At 38.0% G+C, this 17,020-nt stretch overlaps 1 protein-coding gene across 7 annotated transcripts; it reads left to right on the top strand.

Moving 5' to 3' along the window:
• The first annotated feature begins 9,823 nt into the window (after positions 1-9,823).
• On the top strand, positions 9,824-16,835 carry LOC126585434 (uncharacterized). Of its 7 annotated transcripts, none has more exons than XM_050249869.1 (10): positions 9,824-10,148; positions 10,874-10,947; positions 11,049-11,276; positions 11,386-11,419; positions 11,514-12,107; positions 12,590-12,785; positions 13,394-13,797; positions 14,115-15,054; positions 15,768-15,980; positions 16,089-16,835. In XM_050249869.1, the coding sequence occupies exons 3-10, from the start codon at positions 11,102-11,104 to the stop codon at positions 16,287-16,289; spliced, it is 2,757 nt and encodes a 918-aa protein (XP_050105826.1). In that variant the 5' UTR covers positions 9,824-10,148; positions 10,874-10,947; positions 11,049-11,101; the 3' UTR covers positions 16,290-16,835. The 7 variants fall into 7 exon arrangements, with proteins under 7 accessions (XP_050105826.1, XP_050105824.1, XP_050105828.1 ...); XM_050249871.1 differs by having other exon boundaries at positions 9,825-10,148; positions 11,101-11,276; XM_050249868.1 differs by lacking the exon at positions 9,824-10,148 and adding an exon at positions 10,268-10,765 and having other exon boundaries at positions 10,857-10,947.
• Positions 16,836-17,020: the final 185 nt, after the last annotated feature.

Raw genomic sequence — 17,020 nt, forward strand, 5'->3', positions numbered from 1 at the left:
GTCGATCATAAATCATTGCGTGAATAATCAAGAAATTGAAGTAAGGAAAGGGAATTAATTGATAGTTAATTTAACTAGTGTTTAATTAGGCTTATCATCGATGATTACTCTCGAAAGTAAATAGTCTGGGAATGAGGCATTGCAGTTATGCTCTAGACCATTTGTTTATATGTTTATATATCTAGAAATATTATGATATAGTTGAAGTTCAGACTTACATCCTAGTATATCCATATGTATATTCCTTGTACATAATTATTATGAATGTGTGCAAAGGTGAACGCAAGACACCCAGGTAAGTTCAGGTAAGTATACAGTATTAGTTGAATTGATGAGGTTATGGTATGATTACATCTATGTTTTAAGCAATTCCGACATTGTCGTACATGTTCCAATAGTAGGCAACTCCGGCATTGTCGTACAGGTTGCTTATGAGTCGTACATGTTGTATTAGATGCATTTAAAGTTCATAAACCTGCACCCCGGGTGATTGTGAATTACCAGAGATGTAGCACAGGCTTGTATATATATAATGTCACCTCCCGTACCATATGCTCACTTTGGATCCAATTTAGGTGCACAGTCTTGTCGAACAGACCACTATAGGTGGTTCCGACTCGTAGGTGACTAGCGATTTATCGCCCATCTATCATGAAAGAGTAGTGTTGAGCATAATTATATTACACCCAGTCTTGTTGTACACAAGGTATTAAATATCGATGATATCGAAAATATCAATAGTCCAAAAACACGGAAATTTCGATGAAAATATCGGGATATTATCGATATCGATAAAAATTGAATAAAAACCACGGAAATTGTAAGAAAAACTTAGAAAGTTTTATTGAAACTTTGCAGTATGTTTATTTAGTCAATTGTCTATTAGTTTATCATACAAAATTGGAAGAAAATGCATTGCATGATAGATATAACTTATTTAAGTTGATTATATAGTGAGCTGGCAAACATTGTGAGTGTAGAAAATATGTAGTAATTAATGAAAGAAGTTTAAACACACCATAATCATTTATATATAATGAATTAGTACAATATTTTACACTTTTATACATTGCATGGTAAGATACATGAGTGACTTAGCAAGGTCTAAAATATCGATGATATCGGAAATATCGGTAGTCCAAAAACTCAGAAAATTTGATGGAAATATCGCGATATTATGGATATTTTAGACCATGGTCGTACATACCCTTTTTAGTGGTTCCGACTTGTGTGCAGTGTAATGTCGTACAGGTCACTAAAGGTGACTCCGGCTTATGTGCTAGCAATGATTGATGAGCTATGATTTTAGTCGTACAGGTCACTAACGGTGACTCCAACTTATATGCTAGCCATGAAGTGACTCTGACTTACATGCTAGCCATGATTGATAAGATATGTGATGAGATATGAATATGTCGTGTAGGTCACTAGAGGTGACTCCGACTTACATGCTAACCATGATTGATGAGATACGTGATGGGTTAGCATATGTGATGAATACGTGATGAGCTAACATATGTGATGAATACGTGATGAGCTAGCAGACGTGATGAATATGCGATAAGTTAGTATATGTGATGAATATATGATGAACTAGTATATGTGATGAGATGGGGGCAAGTCGTACAGGTCACCATAGGTGACTCCGACTTGCGTACTAGTATGAGTTTTTAATCACATGATTAATTGATATTATTAATGAGATGTTGTGTTATGGTATATTTATGATTTTTCTGGAAATTTTTGAGGTGTTGTAGATGGGGACTATAATGTTTTATATGGTTCTATTAAAATATTACTTGCAGGGCTACTCACCTTTGTCTTGTCTTCACCCTCCAGATCTTATTAGCTGAGCTTTTTTATTGTCGAAGATTCGTGGCGATTCTTAGTATTGGAGATTATTTTGAGGTTACAATTCCCAATTCACTCTTCTGTACTTACTTATGCTCTAACATCACGTGTGCGGTGAGTTTATTCCCGCTCACCAATGCACTATGGTATTTAGGCACTCTTAGGTTTAAATTTATTCATAATTGTTCCACATCATCACACTTTATGGCTTCGTCACCTTCCAGGTGTCGGCCAGCACAGCTCGATTCGAAGTCCTAGTGGACATTCCGGGTCGGGGTGTGTCAGTTTGGTATTAGAGCATAAGTTTGGTAGTATTGCATTCATCACACACGTGATGTGAGCATTCTCGGTTCCCGAGTTTAATGTTTGAATCTTACCACCTCGTCGAATACGGAAAATATGCTAGTTGTTTCTAAATTTTGAGCAAAAAAAAAAATTGATGATTTGTCAATCGTTAGAGGATCATTGTGACGTGTGTCTCTAGATTATAATCAATGAACTTATCTACCAAGGAAAGGTGTGGATTTTGAGACTAGTTGCCTAATGTGGAGTTAACGTATCATTATTGGTGTATCGTCAGAAATTTATGAGTTAATCTCATTATTATTGTTAACCGTCATTATTAAACCTGTTGAGAATAGAAATAAAAAATAGTTTTAATTCCTTGACAGTATCTAGGAGAATACCACCATTTCATTTTTTGTACTACATTAGTTTATTTGAATCTTTTTGCTCAAATCCTATTTCAAATGGGGCTCTATGCAACAACTTTTTGGAACTTGAAAATTTCTTGTGAAACTTGTTGAATTCATTGTAGTCTTACCAATGTATAAAACCATTTGGAAGGAACTATTTTATCTATGATTTAAAGTTAACGATTATCATCTTTGCTTGGAAATCGAATGACAATTCTTTATGGAAAACGTGTCTAAAATCTTTATCAATCTTAGAACTTCTTAAATACACTTACTTTTGGAAAGGATTGAGTTTTGATAGTGTCAGTAGAAGAATTTAATCAATAGCTATGAGTGCGCTATAGGGTATCTTTTCGGTTGTATGAGAATGACATATTTACTCTCGAATACTTTCAGTTTGTCCGGTTCTGTTTCAGTTGGAAAATACAAGTATCGATATGGAATTATCTTTAACCTATCGAGAAATGGTTTGAATGATTATAATCATTTGTCATATGAAGGGAGTTGGGAAGTACCATTATACAACTTTCAGTATGAAATATTTTGTATGTATTGAGAATGTGAAAACCAATAATTATGATGTTGAACAAATGCTATGCTCATGCGTTGTTCAATTGGTGGTTGCTTTACTTGAGTGGAAAACAGTATTCTTCCAGCCTTAAAACTTAAAGTATTGGCAAGGGTTTATTTTCTAAAAATAGGCGTTGAAATCTCAACAAACAAGACATTGGTGAAAACAACTAAGATATAAGGTGGGATGTTGCTAATTTTACCCGTGGGACATGATCAAAGGTGGAACTAAAACAGAAAAAATAAAATAAAAATTTGAGATTCCACGTGAGATGATGGAAGAGAATTTTCAATCGAGGTGTCTCGCCTTAGGTTAGAGCGGAAGGATGTTGAGGAAAGAAGGTCCAAACAAACTGAATAACCACAGTTTCTTTTGTTTACTTTGGAGGATGATGGCATTATGAGAAAGTGGCTTCTAGATCCTTATACAAGTTCAGGCAATCAGAAACCCATCAAGATTATCATCTTCGTGTATTTATACTACATTGTGTTACGTGTTTCACTTCTTATCAAATAATTTTATTATTATTCTTCCGCCGTTAATATTGATCCTTTTGAGATTGGAAATTTCAGCTAGTTTTAATTTCTTGGTACTATTGTTAGAATATCACCTAATAGAATTCTTGCAAAGTCTATTTTTATTACGATTCAGGAAATGTCTCTTGTGGCAATGTGGTGCTAATGTGAGAACACTCGGCGGAATAACATTTTGGGAAATTACTTTTGGTCTCTGGTAGTTTAATACTTTTGTGATGTTGCCATTCGATCATCAAGAACCTTGTTAGCTCATTCTTAAATTTTTCCTTGTTACTTTTGGCCTAAATCAACAACAGAGTTGTTTAGTCTTTCGGCATAATTCATTGGTTGTTTGACCCTTTGATATTCTAGTCTGCCCCTGTTAGGTTTATACCCCTAGTTTCACCTCCTGGTATTAAAGGTAATTGGGTTGATTTAGAGTCACCAGCCTATTTCCCATATCATTTTTTATAGGGACATACTGTCCAGGAGGACCACTTAGATATGAAAATTTTATATTTAGTCCAGATATCTCATATTCTAGATTTCATGAACTTGTTTTGACCCTCAATTTCTTGAGTGTTCTTTTAACCTTCTCGCCATGATTTTTCACTCAATTAGTGAGGAATTCATAATAGATCGATTTGGTGGGCGCGTGCGTCGGTGATCAAAACCCCATGAGTGAACAGAAACCTTTCTAGACAAGTGCGACAGTTATTTATCTATTTGAAAGAGGAATTTGGACTTACGAATCTGTTGAGCCTTTTGGGTATGTTGGTCACTTCAGTTTCCTGAAAATAACACCATAGGGCCATGAAAGCGGTATTTTGGGTGTCGATTATTTTTGAGGAAAATCATCTTTCCATCTATTATATAGCATTATCATACCTATAAAGAGAAGGAAGGTTTGAGCTTGAAAGCATGAAAGAAGAATAATTACTTTCCGATCGCGACATAATGACATTCTTTGTTATGCTACCGCTCTAGCTTGATTTTTTTTTCCATGTATGTAGGTATATATTGTTTCCTATCTTATGGAGTACATTACGTTTAGCTAATGATTTTAAATTTCGGGGACGAAATTCTTTAAGGTGGGTAGATTGTGACAAACCGTCCCAAATCTTACGTTTTTACAAAATTTAAAAGTGTGATTTTACGAAAATGCCTTTAGAGGCGAGGGTCTGGACATTCGTTGACCAACCTATAGCGAGGTGTATGAATTAATACTTAGCGTTTTCTTGAAGTACTTTTGTTTAGTCGCTATTTATATATTTTATACATTTTTATGATGATATATTTTGTTTATCATTTAGTGAAAAAAAAAATAGTGGAAGAAGAAGAGGAAGAAGAGGAGGAGACGGGGAGAGAGAACAAAGGGAAGGGCTGCTGCCCAATCAGAGGGGAGGAAGAGAGAGATTGTCCAATCAGAAGCAAAAGCGAGGAGGGAAATGAGGGAGAGTGGAGAGCGGGGAAAAAAGGGGGGAAACGGGTTCCCAACCCGTGACCCGTGTACACCCAATCCAATTCTACATATTTTCCTGTGGTTTTCCACCGGATTTCTCACAAAATTGGACCAAGAAACCATTCTTAATCATCCCCTAGTCATTTCCTCTTCCATTCCCAATCAAATTTTATAGGATTTGAGCTTGAATTCGAGTAGAACGAAACTGTGGGTTCTGAGGATGCCATGACAAAATCCGACGATCGTGAAGGTAATCCGGAAAATTTCTACCACCACTAGACTCCCCTAGAACCCAGGAACAAAGCCCAATCAGTGGTGGAAGCGTCGGAACACGTTTGGAGGTCGAATCGAAGTACACCCAATTCTAGGGTTCCGACGGGTCTTGATGAAATTGGAGCCTTTCCAGGCCAAATTGGCCTTGGTCACAGGTCTAAAAGTTGCTCTACTCTTTGAGATCTTCATTTCTGTAAATTTTGACAATTTTTAGAAATAGTTAAATTTTCCGGCGAGTCAGGACAGCCGACTGCCACCCGCGGCGGCTGGTGCGGCGGCGCATGGCCATAGGGTTGTTGATGTTATTCTTAGGCTAATTAGATGCCTTGAATTCAGTTTTGAGAATTGAATGACATAGATTGATCGTTAGAACCAAAATTCTCTAAGATACGTTAATAGGCCATTATATGAATCGACGATTCGACCGTTGGATCGTCATCAAACTTTAATAGATTATTATTCATAATATTTGAGGAATATAGGAACTTACAGATTGGGAATCTGACCTACGGATCTTCTTGAATTGGATTTGTAAGTTTGTAAAATAAAATATTAACCGCCACTTGGTTTTGGCAATTGGCGGAGATCCGACCGTTGGATCGTTCCGAAACTTTAGTATGTTATTCTACAAGTATAATGTGGATCCTTGGAAGTTATGGATCAGAGATCTGATTGCAGATCTTCTAGACCGAATTACGTAGACTCATGTGCGATGTAAGTTATGTATTATATCAACGAGAATTCTGAGATATGGTTTGATAATTGGTCATAGACGCCGATCGTTTGTGACACCTCGATGTTTGTGCTAGGAAGTTGTAACACGGACTCCAGATGAGTGGATCTTTCCTTGCTTATCATATTTTTTCATGATTGAAAATTCTATAAATGCTTTTAAATAAAACTGAGAAATTTATGCCATGACATATATATATATATATATATATATATATATATATACATATATATGTTATAAAATACTATGAGATGGTTGAGTTTAGATTTCCTCATGATGTATCCATATGCATATTACCATAAACTACGAATGGCTTGATCCCTGCTTAGGGTACGTAGGCAGTCTAACGAGACGTTAGATGCAGCCATATAATAAATGAGAACTGATAATCGAGACAATAGTCTAGTTTGGGAAATTGATGAGTTTGAGGGACATTGCTGGAAAGATTATAAGATTTGACCCTATGTTTTAGTGGTTAAATGTCGATCATAAATCATTGCGTGAATAATCAAGAAATTGAAGTAAGGAAAGGGAATTAATTTTATGTTTTGTAATTACATTCATGGGCACGTAATACTTTTTACATGTGTTTATACCATATTTAGGGCCTCGTATATTTGGGCCTTGGGCCTTGTATTTGGGCCTCACACTAAAGCCCATACTTTGTAAAGGAGGAGGAGCCCCTTATTCTATAAAAGGGGACTCCTACCCTCATTCTAGAGAGGCTCATTTCTCACCCTCAGAGGCCATTTCTGAAGCCTCTCACCCCCTCTCAAAGCTCCTCACATCCCCTAAGCTCTCTCTCCCTCTTCAACAGAGAAACATAATACAATCAGTGTGGACGTAGCCCAAACCTTGGGGTGAACCACGATAACTCTTGTGTCATTTACATTACTTGCAGATTCACGGTCGGATTTACGTTGTTCCAAGACCTCCGGTTTTGCGCATCAACAACATGTGTTTGAACTTCTCATGTATGGAACACGAGATACATGTTTGCCCTCTTGGGTATGAATTTCACATGCTTGAGTTACATTTCTTTATAGCTAGGCTATTCCCATTACAAAAGTCTAAGATTTAATAAGGGTGTTATTTGATACATGGTCATTGTGCACTCATATCTTCTTCAATTTTCTAATTAAGGATGAGCGCAGACTGATTTTTTTTTTTTTTAAATGGCAATGGAAGCCCATGTAATATAATTTGACAAAAAATAGTGTGTAGTTTTTTTATGCCTATATAGCAATTATTTCTCTATCTTCAAAAGGGAGCTGTAAGTATTGGTATGCAAAAGGGTCATCATGCACTCATTTACTATACATGGAGGAGTGCACATGATTTTTAAGTAGAAATAATAGTCTCACTTTTTGAGAATCAATAATTATATATACACTATGGTTAGTGATTTGATTGAGCCCAACTCCAGGTCATGGAAGAGTGAAGTCATCCTGCAAGGCTTCAGTTCGGAGGATACAAAACACATACTTAGCATCCCCTTAAGTAAATTTGGCTGCTGTGATAGACTTGTGTGGCACCACACCGTCGACGGAAGCTCCTCGGTTAAAACCGGTTACGGGGTTGCTGTTAGTTTACTGGAGAACGGAGCTTTGGGAAAAAAAGGGCGAGGAGTCCCTAGCATGCACCATAACACCAATCAGGTTTGGAAAGGTATTTGGAACCTTCAAGTTCCTAACAAAATCAAGTTCTTCATATGGAGATGCTGTAATAATGCCCTTGCTGTTCGTCACAATCTAAAAAGACGACATATGCGGATCGACAATGTCTGCGGGGTATGCAACTTGGTTGACGAATCTGAAAATCACCTATTTTTTAGATGTTGCCTCAGCCACCACCTCTGGTTTTGTTCCCCACTACATCTCAACTCCATTGAATTGATCGGTGCTGATTTTTTAGATAGCTGGAATATCTTCTGCACTAGTATTAAAGATAGAGAGGACGCAGAGGCTATCATGCAAGAATTTGCGTTTGGGCTTTGGCGGATATGGAAAAACAGAAATGATATGGTGTTCAAAGGGTCACACTGCCAACCAAATGAAATCCTAACTGTTTGGAGGAAGAACATCGGTGAGTACAGGGAAGCTATGAATCATGGTTCTCTGGATGAGGGTGCAGTACGGCCCCTAAAATCTCCTCCTCCGATGCTTGCTCTCTGGGAAAAGCCGCAGTTTGGAACTTTCAAGCTCAATACCGACGCGTCCTGGTGCAATGCGTCCTTCAGAGCTGGAGCGGGATGGGTTATCAGAGATTTCGCTGGCATTCTCCATGCGGCGGGAGGCTCGGGCACCAGCACTTTCCACTGCGCGGCTGCTGCAGAGGCACATGCTATCCGTACATGTTTGCAATACTGTACTGAATACGGATTTGAGAATGTCTTTGTGGAAGCAGATGCAAAAACTGTCATTCTGATGATCAATAAGGGGACTGCCCCTAACTGTAGCTTTGAATGCATTCTTGGCGATATTGAGGTACTAGCCCGAAGACTAACGTCTGTGACGTTTGGCTTTGTGCCTAGGGAGCGAAATCGTGCCGCTCACTCTGTGGCTAAGTTTGTCTTTAAGGAAGGCAAGGACTTTGTCTAGGACCATGTTGGCCCTGAATTTCTGTTTAATGTTCTTGCGCAGGATGTAAACATTTCCATTCGTATTTAATATATCTCTATCTTTGGTTAAAAAAAAAAAATTATATATACATATGAGCGCTCAAACACTAACTAGCTAGAATTTTAATACGGCGCTAACCATTATCTATGTTAGGTCCAAATAATAACTTAATTGGCTAAATGTTTTCCTATCTCAGTGAGTTTTTCCATGGTTGATCTTTTAACGATAACCTAAAAAACAATCGGTTTAAAGTATGAGATTGCTTTGTGGAACTGGCCTAGATAAACATAATTAGAGTCATATTAAGTTAAGAACCAATTAACACTCATTATAAATTTGAGAATGAGCATAAAATTGTAATTTTATGTTTTGTAATTACATACATGGGCACGTAATACTTTTTACATGTGTTTGAACTTCTCGTGTATGGAACATGAGATACATGCTTGCCCTCTTGGGTATGAATTTCACATGCTTGAGTTACATTTCTTTATAGCTAGGCTATTCCCATTACAAAAGTCCAAGATTTAATAAGGGTGTTATTTGATACATGGTCATAAGTTAAACAAAAGGCTATCGTAATTACCATTTCTCAGCATTTGCAAAATATATTACCCTTCGCGTTTTTAAGGTACGGGCCGCACTTTGCGGACCTGATATGCAGACTGAATTATGTTCGTTTGATCAAATCAGAGCGGTTGAAAATAAAGCCATCAAAATGAGGTTTAGTGTGAAACCGGGTCATAAATCACCCGTCATTAATTCAAAACGGTACCTAACAACAGTTTTTAAAATTTTGGATTTAAATTCTCTTTCTCCCTGCCACTCAGTACCACGGTGTGATAGTATTCTTCTTCTTTTGTAAGTGAGAGGTCTCAGGTTCGAATCTTGTCAAGGGCGAATTCGATACCAAATTAGGTTGCCCATTGTGCGGCTCAGCCGAACTCCCTATTTCCTCTAGTGTAAAAACTATCGTTGTACTTAAAAAAAAAATTCTTCCTCCCCCGACAAATCCAAAATTTTAGGCCCAAACAAATCCAAAATTTTAGGCCCAAACAAATCCAACAAAATAAAGTACATACTAGGATCCAACTCAAGTGTCGAGTTCGAGTATCCTTTCCTTTGTACGCTACCGTTTCGACTAAAACTAAAAACAAATAAAAAAAAAAAGTCGACCGTTGTACGAAGCAGCCCACTTGTGGGAATTTAATCAGTATTTTTAAAGTAAAATTTAAAATTAAATTGCTTCGTTCTTATTTTCTTTCTGCTTCAATTCGTTCTTCGCCGGTCTCCATTTTTTCTCGCCAAATCTTCCGCCTCTTGTCTCTGCTCCTGCCGACTCTCACCAGCAACGTCAACTTCTTCACTCGCTTCTCAAGTTCTTTACTTTCCCCATTTGGAGGTCGCAGACAGCCACCCCATCTCAAGTAATCAATTCTTCCATTAAAATTGTTGTTTTTTTTTTTTGAACCAATCCATTAAAATTATTGTCTCTTGTATAATACTCCTCCGTCTTTCTTCAGTGCTGAAATTGGTAAGTTTTATCTATTTATTATAATGTATAATAATTTTATTTCTTTATTTCCTATGTGTAATCTTTGTCAAATTGTCAAATATCTTCACGATTTTATTTTGGAAACTGGGGATTCTATTAAATCTTGCAGGAAAAAAAAAATGTCGTACCCAGTGTACAAGGCTCCCGCTTTACGCAGGTCTGGGACTTAGGGTTTAGGGTTTAGGGTAAAAATAAATAAAAACATCCCATTTTTTGTTTTGGTTCAGGGTAAAAATAAAATCGTCATTTTCTTGTTAGGAAGATGTGTGGGTTTTTTGGTACCATTAGTTTGATGACCAAATTTTAAATTTGACATTTTACGAACCATGGAATTTCATATTATTTGGACTAGTTCTTTAACATTCCTCTTGTTTTTGTTCTCTGGGGAAAAGTTTATGCATGTATGTATGCCCTCCACCTTGTTTTGTTGTCACAGGATCTAATTTGGAATGGAACTGTATAGACCCGAAATTCGAATTTTTTAGAAAGGTAGTTATCAGTTGATGATCACTGTAACTAGTTTTCGTTAAAAAAAAAAATCCGATAACCATAAAGGAATCCCGCTTTCTTTAATTTTTAGATGTTCAATCTTCAAAGGGTTTAGGCTGTTATGCTGGTTGAGGTAGTAGGAACCATACCGGAAAATAGATGTTCAACGGGCAAAGATAATGGTTGGTGACTGGTTTTCCTGTTTTTCCTTGTACTGTTGATTAAATGTTTGTTTTTTGTTTCCTTTTCTTATCCCCCTCTTAATTTTGTTTGAACCAAATAGGTTACTAAGTTGCAAGTTTGTTTTGGGTTTTCTTATGGAATCGGGTGTGCAGTATGTGTCACTACTGTGGTGCGGAATTGACACAATCCAATGAAAAGACCTGCAAAGTTTGTGCGGAGAAACAGGAGCGAGAATCTGTGAAGCAGGGTAAGGCGATTTTGTATACAGTGCAAATGATCACTCCTACAACTTCCTTGTCAGGCAGTGACACTTCTGTCTCTAGCTGCAGTAAGTGTCCATCTTGCTTTCTAGTCCTACATTTTGGCCTTTCTTGAAACAACAGATTTTAGTCTATGCTGAAGTGTTTGATAATTTCGTTTAACTTCTGATCTTTTAGGTGAGTTTTCTGTGGATGTGAGCTCATGTGATAGGTATGAACCCTCCCCGTATTGTAATTTGTTTCTGGTTACTATAATCTTTCTTTAGAACTTTGTATGACCGCCATTTCACTTTAACGTCTTCTAGGGTTAATCAAGAAGAAAACACAATATGCAGTTCTAAAATGGATGTCAGCAATCAATCTAATGACAGACTACAGAATTCAAGCATTGAGCATCCAGTAAATGGTCTTGATATTGTGTATACAGTAAATGTTGAGATTATACAGACAAGTGATGATCATGAAGCAAAAGATAGTAACGAAAATGAAGATTCAAATTATTTAGAAGACGGTACAAATGCTGGGATATGGGAACCCCCTGAACCTCATGATCCAGAGGCTGATGCTGAGGAATGTGGTGATGGCATGAAAGGGGAAAAACCGAGTCCTTTGGGTCATTCTAGGGACAAAGGAAGTGGAAGTTACAGGTTTAAAGAGGAAAAACAAAGATCAATGTTAGCACTGGTTAATGGAAAGTTTAAGGCTCTGATCAGTCAGCTACTTAGATCCGCGGGTGTTGCATCTTATGAGGAGGGCGGTGAGAGTTGGGTGGAAGTTATTGCTTCTTTGTCATGGGAAGCTGCTTCACTTTTGAAACCTGATGCTATTGTTGCCAAAGCAAGGGATCTAGATGGCTACGTGAAAGTAAAATGCATTGCAACTGGTGTTCGCAGCCAAAGGTGACAACAGTAAACCACTGGTTGTCTCTCTGTGTTTAATAATTCTCTTCGTCTTTTACTGAATCTAGGTCTTTATCAATTTTTAATATCTTTCGTTTATTGAAAACATCCTGGCTGCATGTTCTGTATTCATTTCTTCAGAGAATAGCTGTTGCAAATTCTTTTCTAGTGCAAACTGAGCTTCTTCTTTCTTTCCACACAGTTATGTGTGGTTGAAGATTCAGTTAGCTATTTCTCTTTCCGTCAACAACTTGTAATCTTTTAACAAAAACTTGTGTCTCCTCTAACTCATTGGATGCATTTTTTTAATAAGGGGAATGCTTGCATGGTTGGTTGCTTAGAAAAACCAGACAAAATTTCTCTTGTTTGACTATATCAATTTGTAAGACTTGTGAGATGCAATTAAAGATTGTAACATAATAATTCTAGTTAGCAGATTCTGAGAACAACCGTTTACTTTTGGCATCTGTATGCCACTGCAGTCAACTAGTAAAAGGTTTGGTCTTCAAAAAGCACGCTGCACACAAGCTTATGCCGACCAAGTACGAGAATCCAAGGTTGTTGCTAATCCAGGGAGTACTTGGTCAGTCTTCAGGCGGATTGTCATCCTTTGATTCAATGGAGCTGAGTAAAACGTTAATGTTTATTGAGGACTCTTGTACATGCCTGGGCTGTACGGTTAGTAAATCGCCTCCCCCCTCCCTCTTAGTCTTATATCTGCATAATCTATACACATGCACACACACATTCCCAATTGACAAGGTGGGCAGAGCCTTTCTTGTTTAAATTCACTTGACAGCACTGAATACTTAATGACAATCCAGATTCCATTTGGATATGAATTTTTAGGATAATGAACTGATTCTTACATGTTGCATAGTTTTTTCTGTAATATTTACGTTCAGATAGCTTAAGCAGAACTTCAATAAGCGTGTGTTATTTTTTTTCATGCACTTTCTGCTGATAGTAGTAACATATGCAGACCTACTGTTCTCATCTCATGTCAAGGAGCCTTCTTTAATCTACTATTTTTCAGAGCTCTGTTACTTATTTTATTACAGTGGTTTTTTTGCAACCATTTTTTATTGAGTCAAAACTTTGAATTCATACTGCCTGTGTACAGAGACCAGTCTTTTTTCGTTAGACTTCTTGAGCTTGCCTTTTTTATCTGACACTAGACTAGAGACTGTATGATAAGTATTTCATCAATGCTTTAATAAATGAAAACTTTTGTAGTTTAATTAGCATCTCGTGTGAAGTTAACTGTGCTCGAATTAACACTACAGGCTTTGCTGAAAGGAGCACAGAGTGATGCATTGAAGATCAAGTCTGTAGTGCAGTGTGCAGTTTTTCTGGCATATCATTTAATTCTCGAGACTGCTTTCTTTGTTGACCAGAGAGCTACACTTTCATATGCTGATCTAGCAACTGATTTGCCCACTGATACGGAAGCCCATACTTTAGGATCTATTAACTCAGGTGTTCCTCAGAATACGGACACTAGTGCTGAAAATGAATCTGATGCGGTCGATATTCTCATTTCCAATGAATCCCATGAAGGATGTTCTGGCAGTTCTACCTTGGAATTCAAAGGCAACTCCACATTCGACGTACCACGCAATCTTGCCCTAATTTCTGGGTTCTCGTCCATTTCGGTGGCACTAAGGAAGGTTATGGGGGAAGGTTACAGGTATGAACCTCTTTTTAAAGTTTGTTTCTAGGAAATTTGCACGACTGGTTATCATCTTCATCATCGTGCACAGATCAAGTTTGTTTGGTTTCATTTGTTTATAGTTTTCATCATCATGCACAGATCAAGTTTGTTTGGTTTCATTTGTTTATCGTTTTCGTCATCATGCACAGATCAAGTTTGTTTGGTTTCATTTGTTTGTCGATTTCATCATCATGCACAGATCAAGTTTGTTTGGTTTCATTTGTTTGTCGTTTCCATCATCATGCACAGATTAAGTTGTTTTGGATTCATTTATTTATCGTTTATATGTGTAGGACTCTCTGGTTTCAGAATGTGGATAGGCTAAGCGAGCTGCCTTTCGACATCGTACGCCATATTCTCTCCCGACTCGCACCTAGGGACATAGCATGCGCCTGCACTCTTTCGAAGACATGGCATGGGTGGTTGACTACCCTTTGCCATGATATTGGCTCTTTAAGGGAGAGTGAATTTCGAAGTTTGGCTGAAGCAAAACTCAGTCTCAGCTTGGAAGGCCCTCTTGTCAAGTGCACTGTAGATTGTCACAAGCATACCGAGCCAAACAGATTGAACGATCTCGTCGATCGCATTTTGGAAGGAGGTGTGCGGATCTTGGGGATTTCCATAGCCCCCTACCTCGGGGACTTTTATGAGCTTCCAGCCCGAGTTGGTACAAGTTCATCTGTACAGGTTATGGAGCTAGCTAGGATGAGGGTTGATCTTCCAGCAGGTTGTTTGAAAAATCTGTCAGTACTACGTATTGATCTGAGTTATGCTTCGGACCCTTCGATGCGAAGCTTCTTCCACAATTGTCCTCGTTTGAAAGTCCTTCACATTGAAGGACAGATATGCGAAGTGCCGAAAGAGAAACAAATGATCAACATTAATTCCATAAGTTTGATGGAATTACAGATCCGCTTGCACATTCAGTTGGACAATCGCGATGCCTTTGGTATGCGGACCTCATATGCATTCAAGGTAGCTGCTCCAAATTTGGGTCTCTTGGATTTGGATGACACCACTTGCGCAGCCTTCGGCTTTCAAGGCTCCGTAATGCGTGAGGCTAGAGTTCAGGTCGGCTTATTCCTCGAGGGGCTGTCTCGTCCATTGGAAAGCGACGAGGACGTGTTAGAGCAGATATGTGAAGAGGAAGTAGAAGAAGTTGGGAGCACTGTGTTTGGTTTATCCGAGAGCCCATGTCTTAACTCACTCATCCTGGGCGATAGAACGATGGGGGTAAGTGTAGCTGGACATTATTGCTTTCTATTTTGCTGGAATATTTTGTTTGTTATGTTTGGAAATTTCACTGTTTTCTCCTTTAATATACTGAAAAGAAAATGAAAGTTGTGAACTTTATGCATAAAACACATCCCAGACCATACCGCCAGATAGTTAGCATGTTAAACACCCCCTCTTAATCTCTAGTTTCTAACCAGGGCCTTCTGCTGGAAAGCATCCACCTAAAGACCTGCATAGCGAGCCTGATCTTATGGCTCTAATCAGAAGTGAGAAACTAATGATCAGAAAAGAAGCATCAGACTGCCTCTTAAAATTAGCCTACCAGCTCTTATTACAGTAACAAAGACATATATTACAAAATCCAAGAAAAAAAAGAAAGAATAAAACATAAGCCAACGAGTACACAGCAGCTCTGAAAAGTGATCCCCATTCTCAGAGCCTCAAGAGAATCCTGACAATGATTGCAGATATCATAAGCTCTCCAAGGTAAGAGATCAAAACATAAAGCAACAAGCATCAAACCGCTTGTTGAAAGCAGATAGGAGACCATTGGTGGCTTGTTAATTTTAAGAATTTTTAGTTTCAGAGATTTATTGGCAGTCTTCATTAATTAAGTAAATTGTTGAATTTTGCTGACAAGTCTTTGCATTGCGGCTATGCATTTGTACTCTTTATCAAATACGTAACTACATGTTTTGTTTCCTCGATAGGCGTTAGGACATATTTTTGTCTGGGACGTTCTACGTTATGAGCCCCTTTGGACGGACTCTGATGTGGACATTGCTCGGAGGTACAAAAGGAGATTTCCTGTTTTTCCGGCTGTGAAGAGCCTCACAGTGCAGATCTCACATGGGTATGGATGGCTGTTGTTGCCATTCCTGGTGACGAGCTTTACAATGCTGGAAGTACTGTCTATAGAAAAGGTGAGTCCTTTAAACAATGTTTCGCTTGCAATTTATTTTAAATTTCTTTGACGCAAGTTAGTTTAAATATCATTGAAGCAAGTTATTTACTTAAATGAGTTTTATCAGGTGGTGAGGGAGCATGTGAGCATGAGTTTTGACTGGAGACCACCGGAAGAACCAACGCCAGCATGCTTGTTGACAAGTGTCCGGGAGATCAACCTCATTGGATTTCAGGAATCGAAGGATGAGGCTGATAGGTTGATGGCGTATTTCAAGAGTATTCTGAAGTTTAGAAGAGACCAGGGATTCGAAATCAAGCTTCTTTGACAAATTCCATGAGCTTTTGTGCATATGCTTTCATGTCATACAGGTCAAGAGAGCGAAGTTTTGACAGAGGACAGAAATTGAAACTTTGTGAAGACATACAATACATGTATAGGTTCTTGTGGCAGATTCTTGTGTGTGCGCCTAACTTGTACATACACAATGAGACTTTGCTTTTATGTCATACACCTTGTGCCTTTTCTTCGAACGTATATATAGAGTTCATATCATCTGGATGAATTGCAGCAGGAAACACTAAACAGTAGTGTCATCTATGATTTTACGTTTGTTCGATATCAGGTCAATGTAGAGTTAATTACTGACTACTGTTCCCTTTATTTCATAGTAGATTACCACAAGTTTTGTAAACATTCTTACTGATCCAGGGGTCAAGTAAGGTGTAACTGAAAAACAATTTTGGTATCCCAGAGATGGTTCGGAGGGCCATTGCAGAGTCACTGCATGTGTGCTTGCTGCTCATATTATTTGAAGTAGTTGTGATTTTAAATCAGTCGTTCATTCTTTCATTAAGTTTTTGTTCTTCTACAAGTGATCGGAGCAGCAAAATAAATGTACCTCAATTAAATTAAGGTTTTGGATGCCCCCCAAATCCCAAACCAAAACCCTACCCTAGTGGTTAGGAATCGGGTTCCAACTCTCCCCTCTCCCTTTAGTGTAAACTAGTAGAGAACATGGATGATATTAAAACCTCTCACGCATGTCATTACTTATTT

The sequence above is a fragment of the Malus sylvestris genome, chromosome 10 (assembly GCF_916048215.2).
Source record: "Malus sylvestris chromosome 10, drMalSylv7.2, whole genome shotgun sequence".
NCBI classification, from domain to species: domain Eukaryota; kingdom Viridiplantae; phylum Streptophyta; class Magnoliopsida; order Rosales; family Rosaceae; genus Malus; species Malus sylvestris.

What these genes read in the sequence shown, in the direction of transcription:
- LOC126585434 (XM_050249869.1), top strand. Translation starts at nt 11,102, where the DNA reads ATGTGTCACTACTGTGGTGCGGAATTGACACAATCCAATGAAAAGACC. An exon ending in ACTGGTGTTCGCAGCCAAAG is followed by an intron (nt 12,108 to 12,589) that starts GTGACAACAGTA and finishes ATGCCACTGCAG; the next exon opens with TCAACTAGTAAAAGGTTTGG. An exon ending in AAGTACTGTCTATAGAAAAG is followed by an intron (nt 15,981 to 16,088) that starts GTGAGTCCTTTA and finishes GAGTTTTATCAG; the next exon opens with GTGGTGAGGGAGCATGTGAG.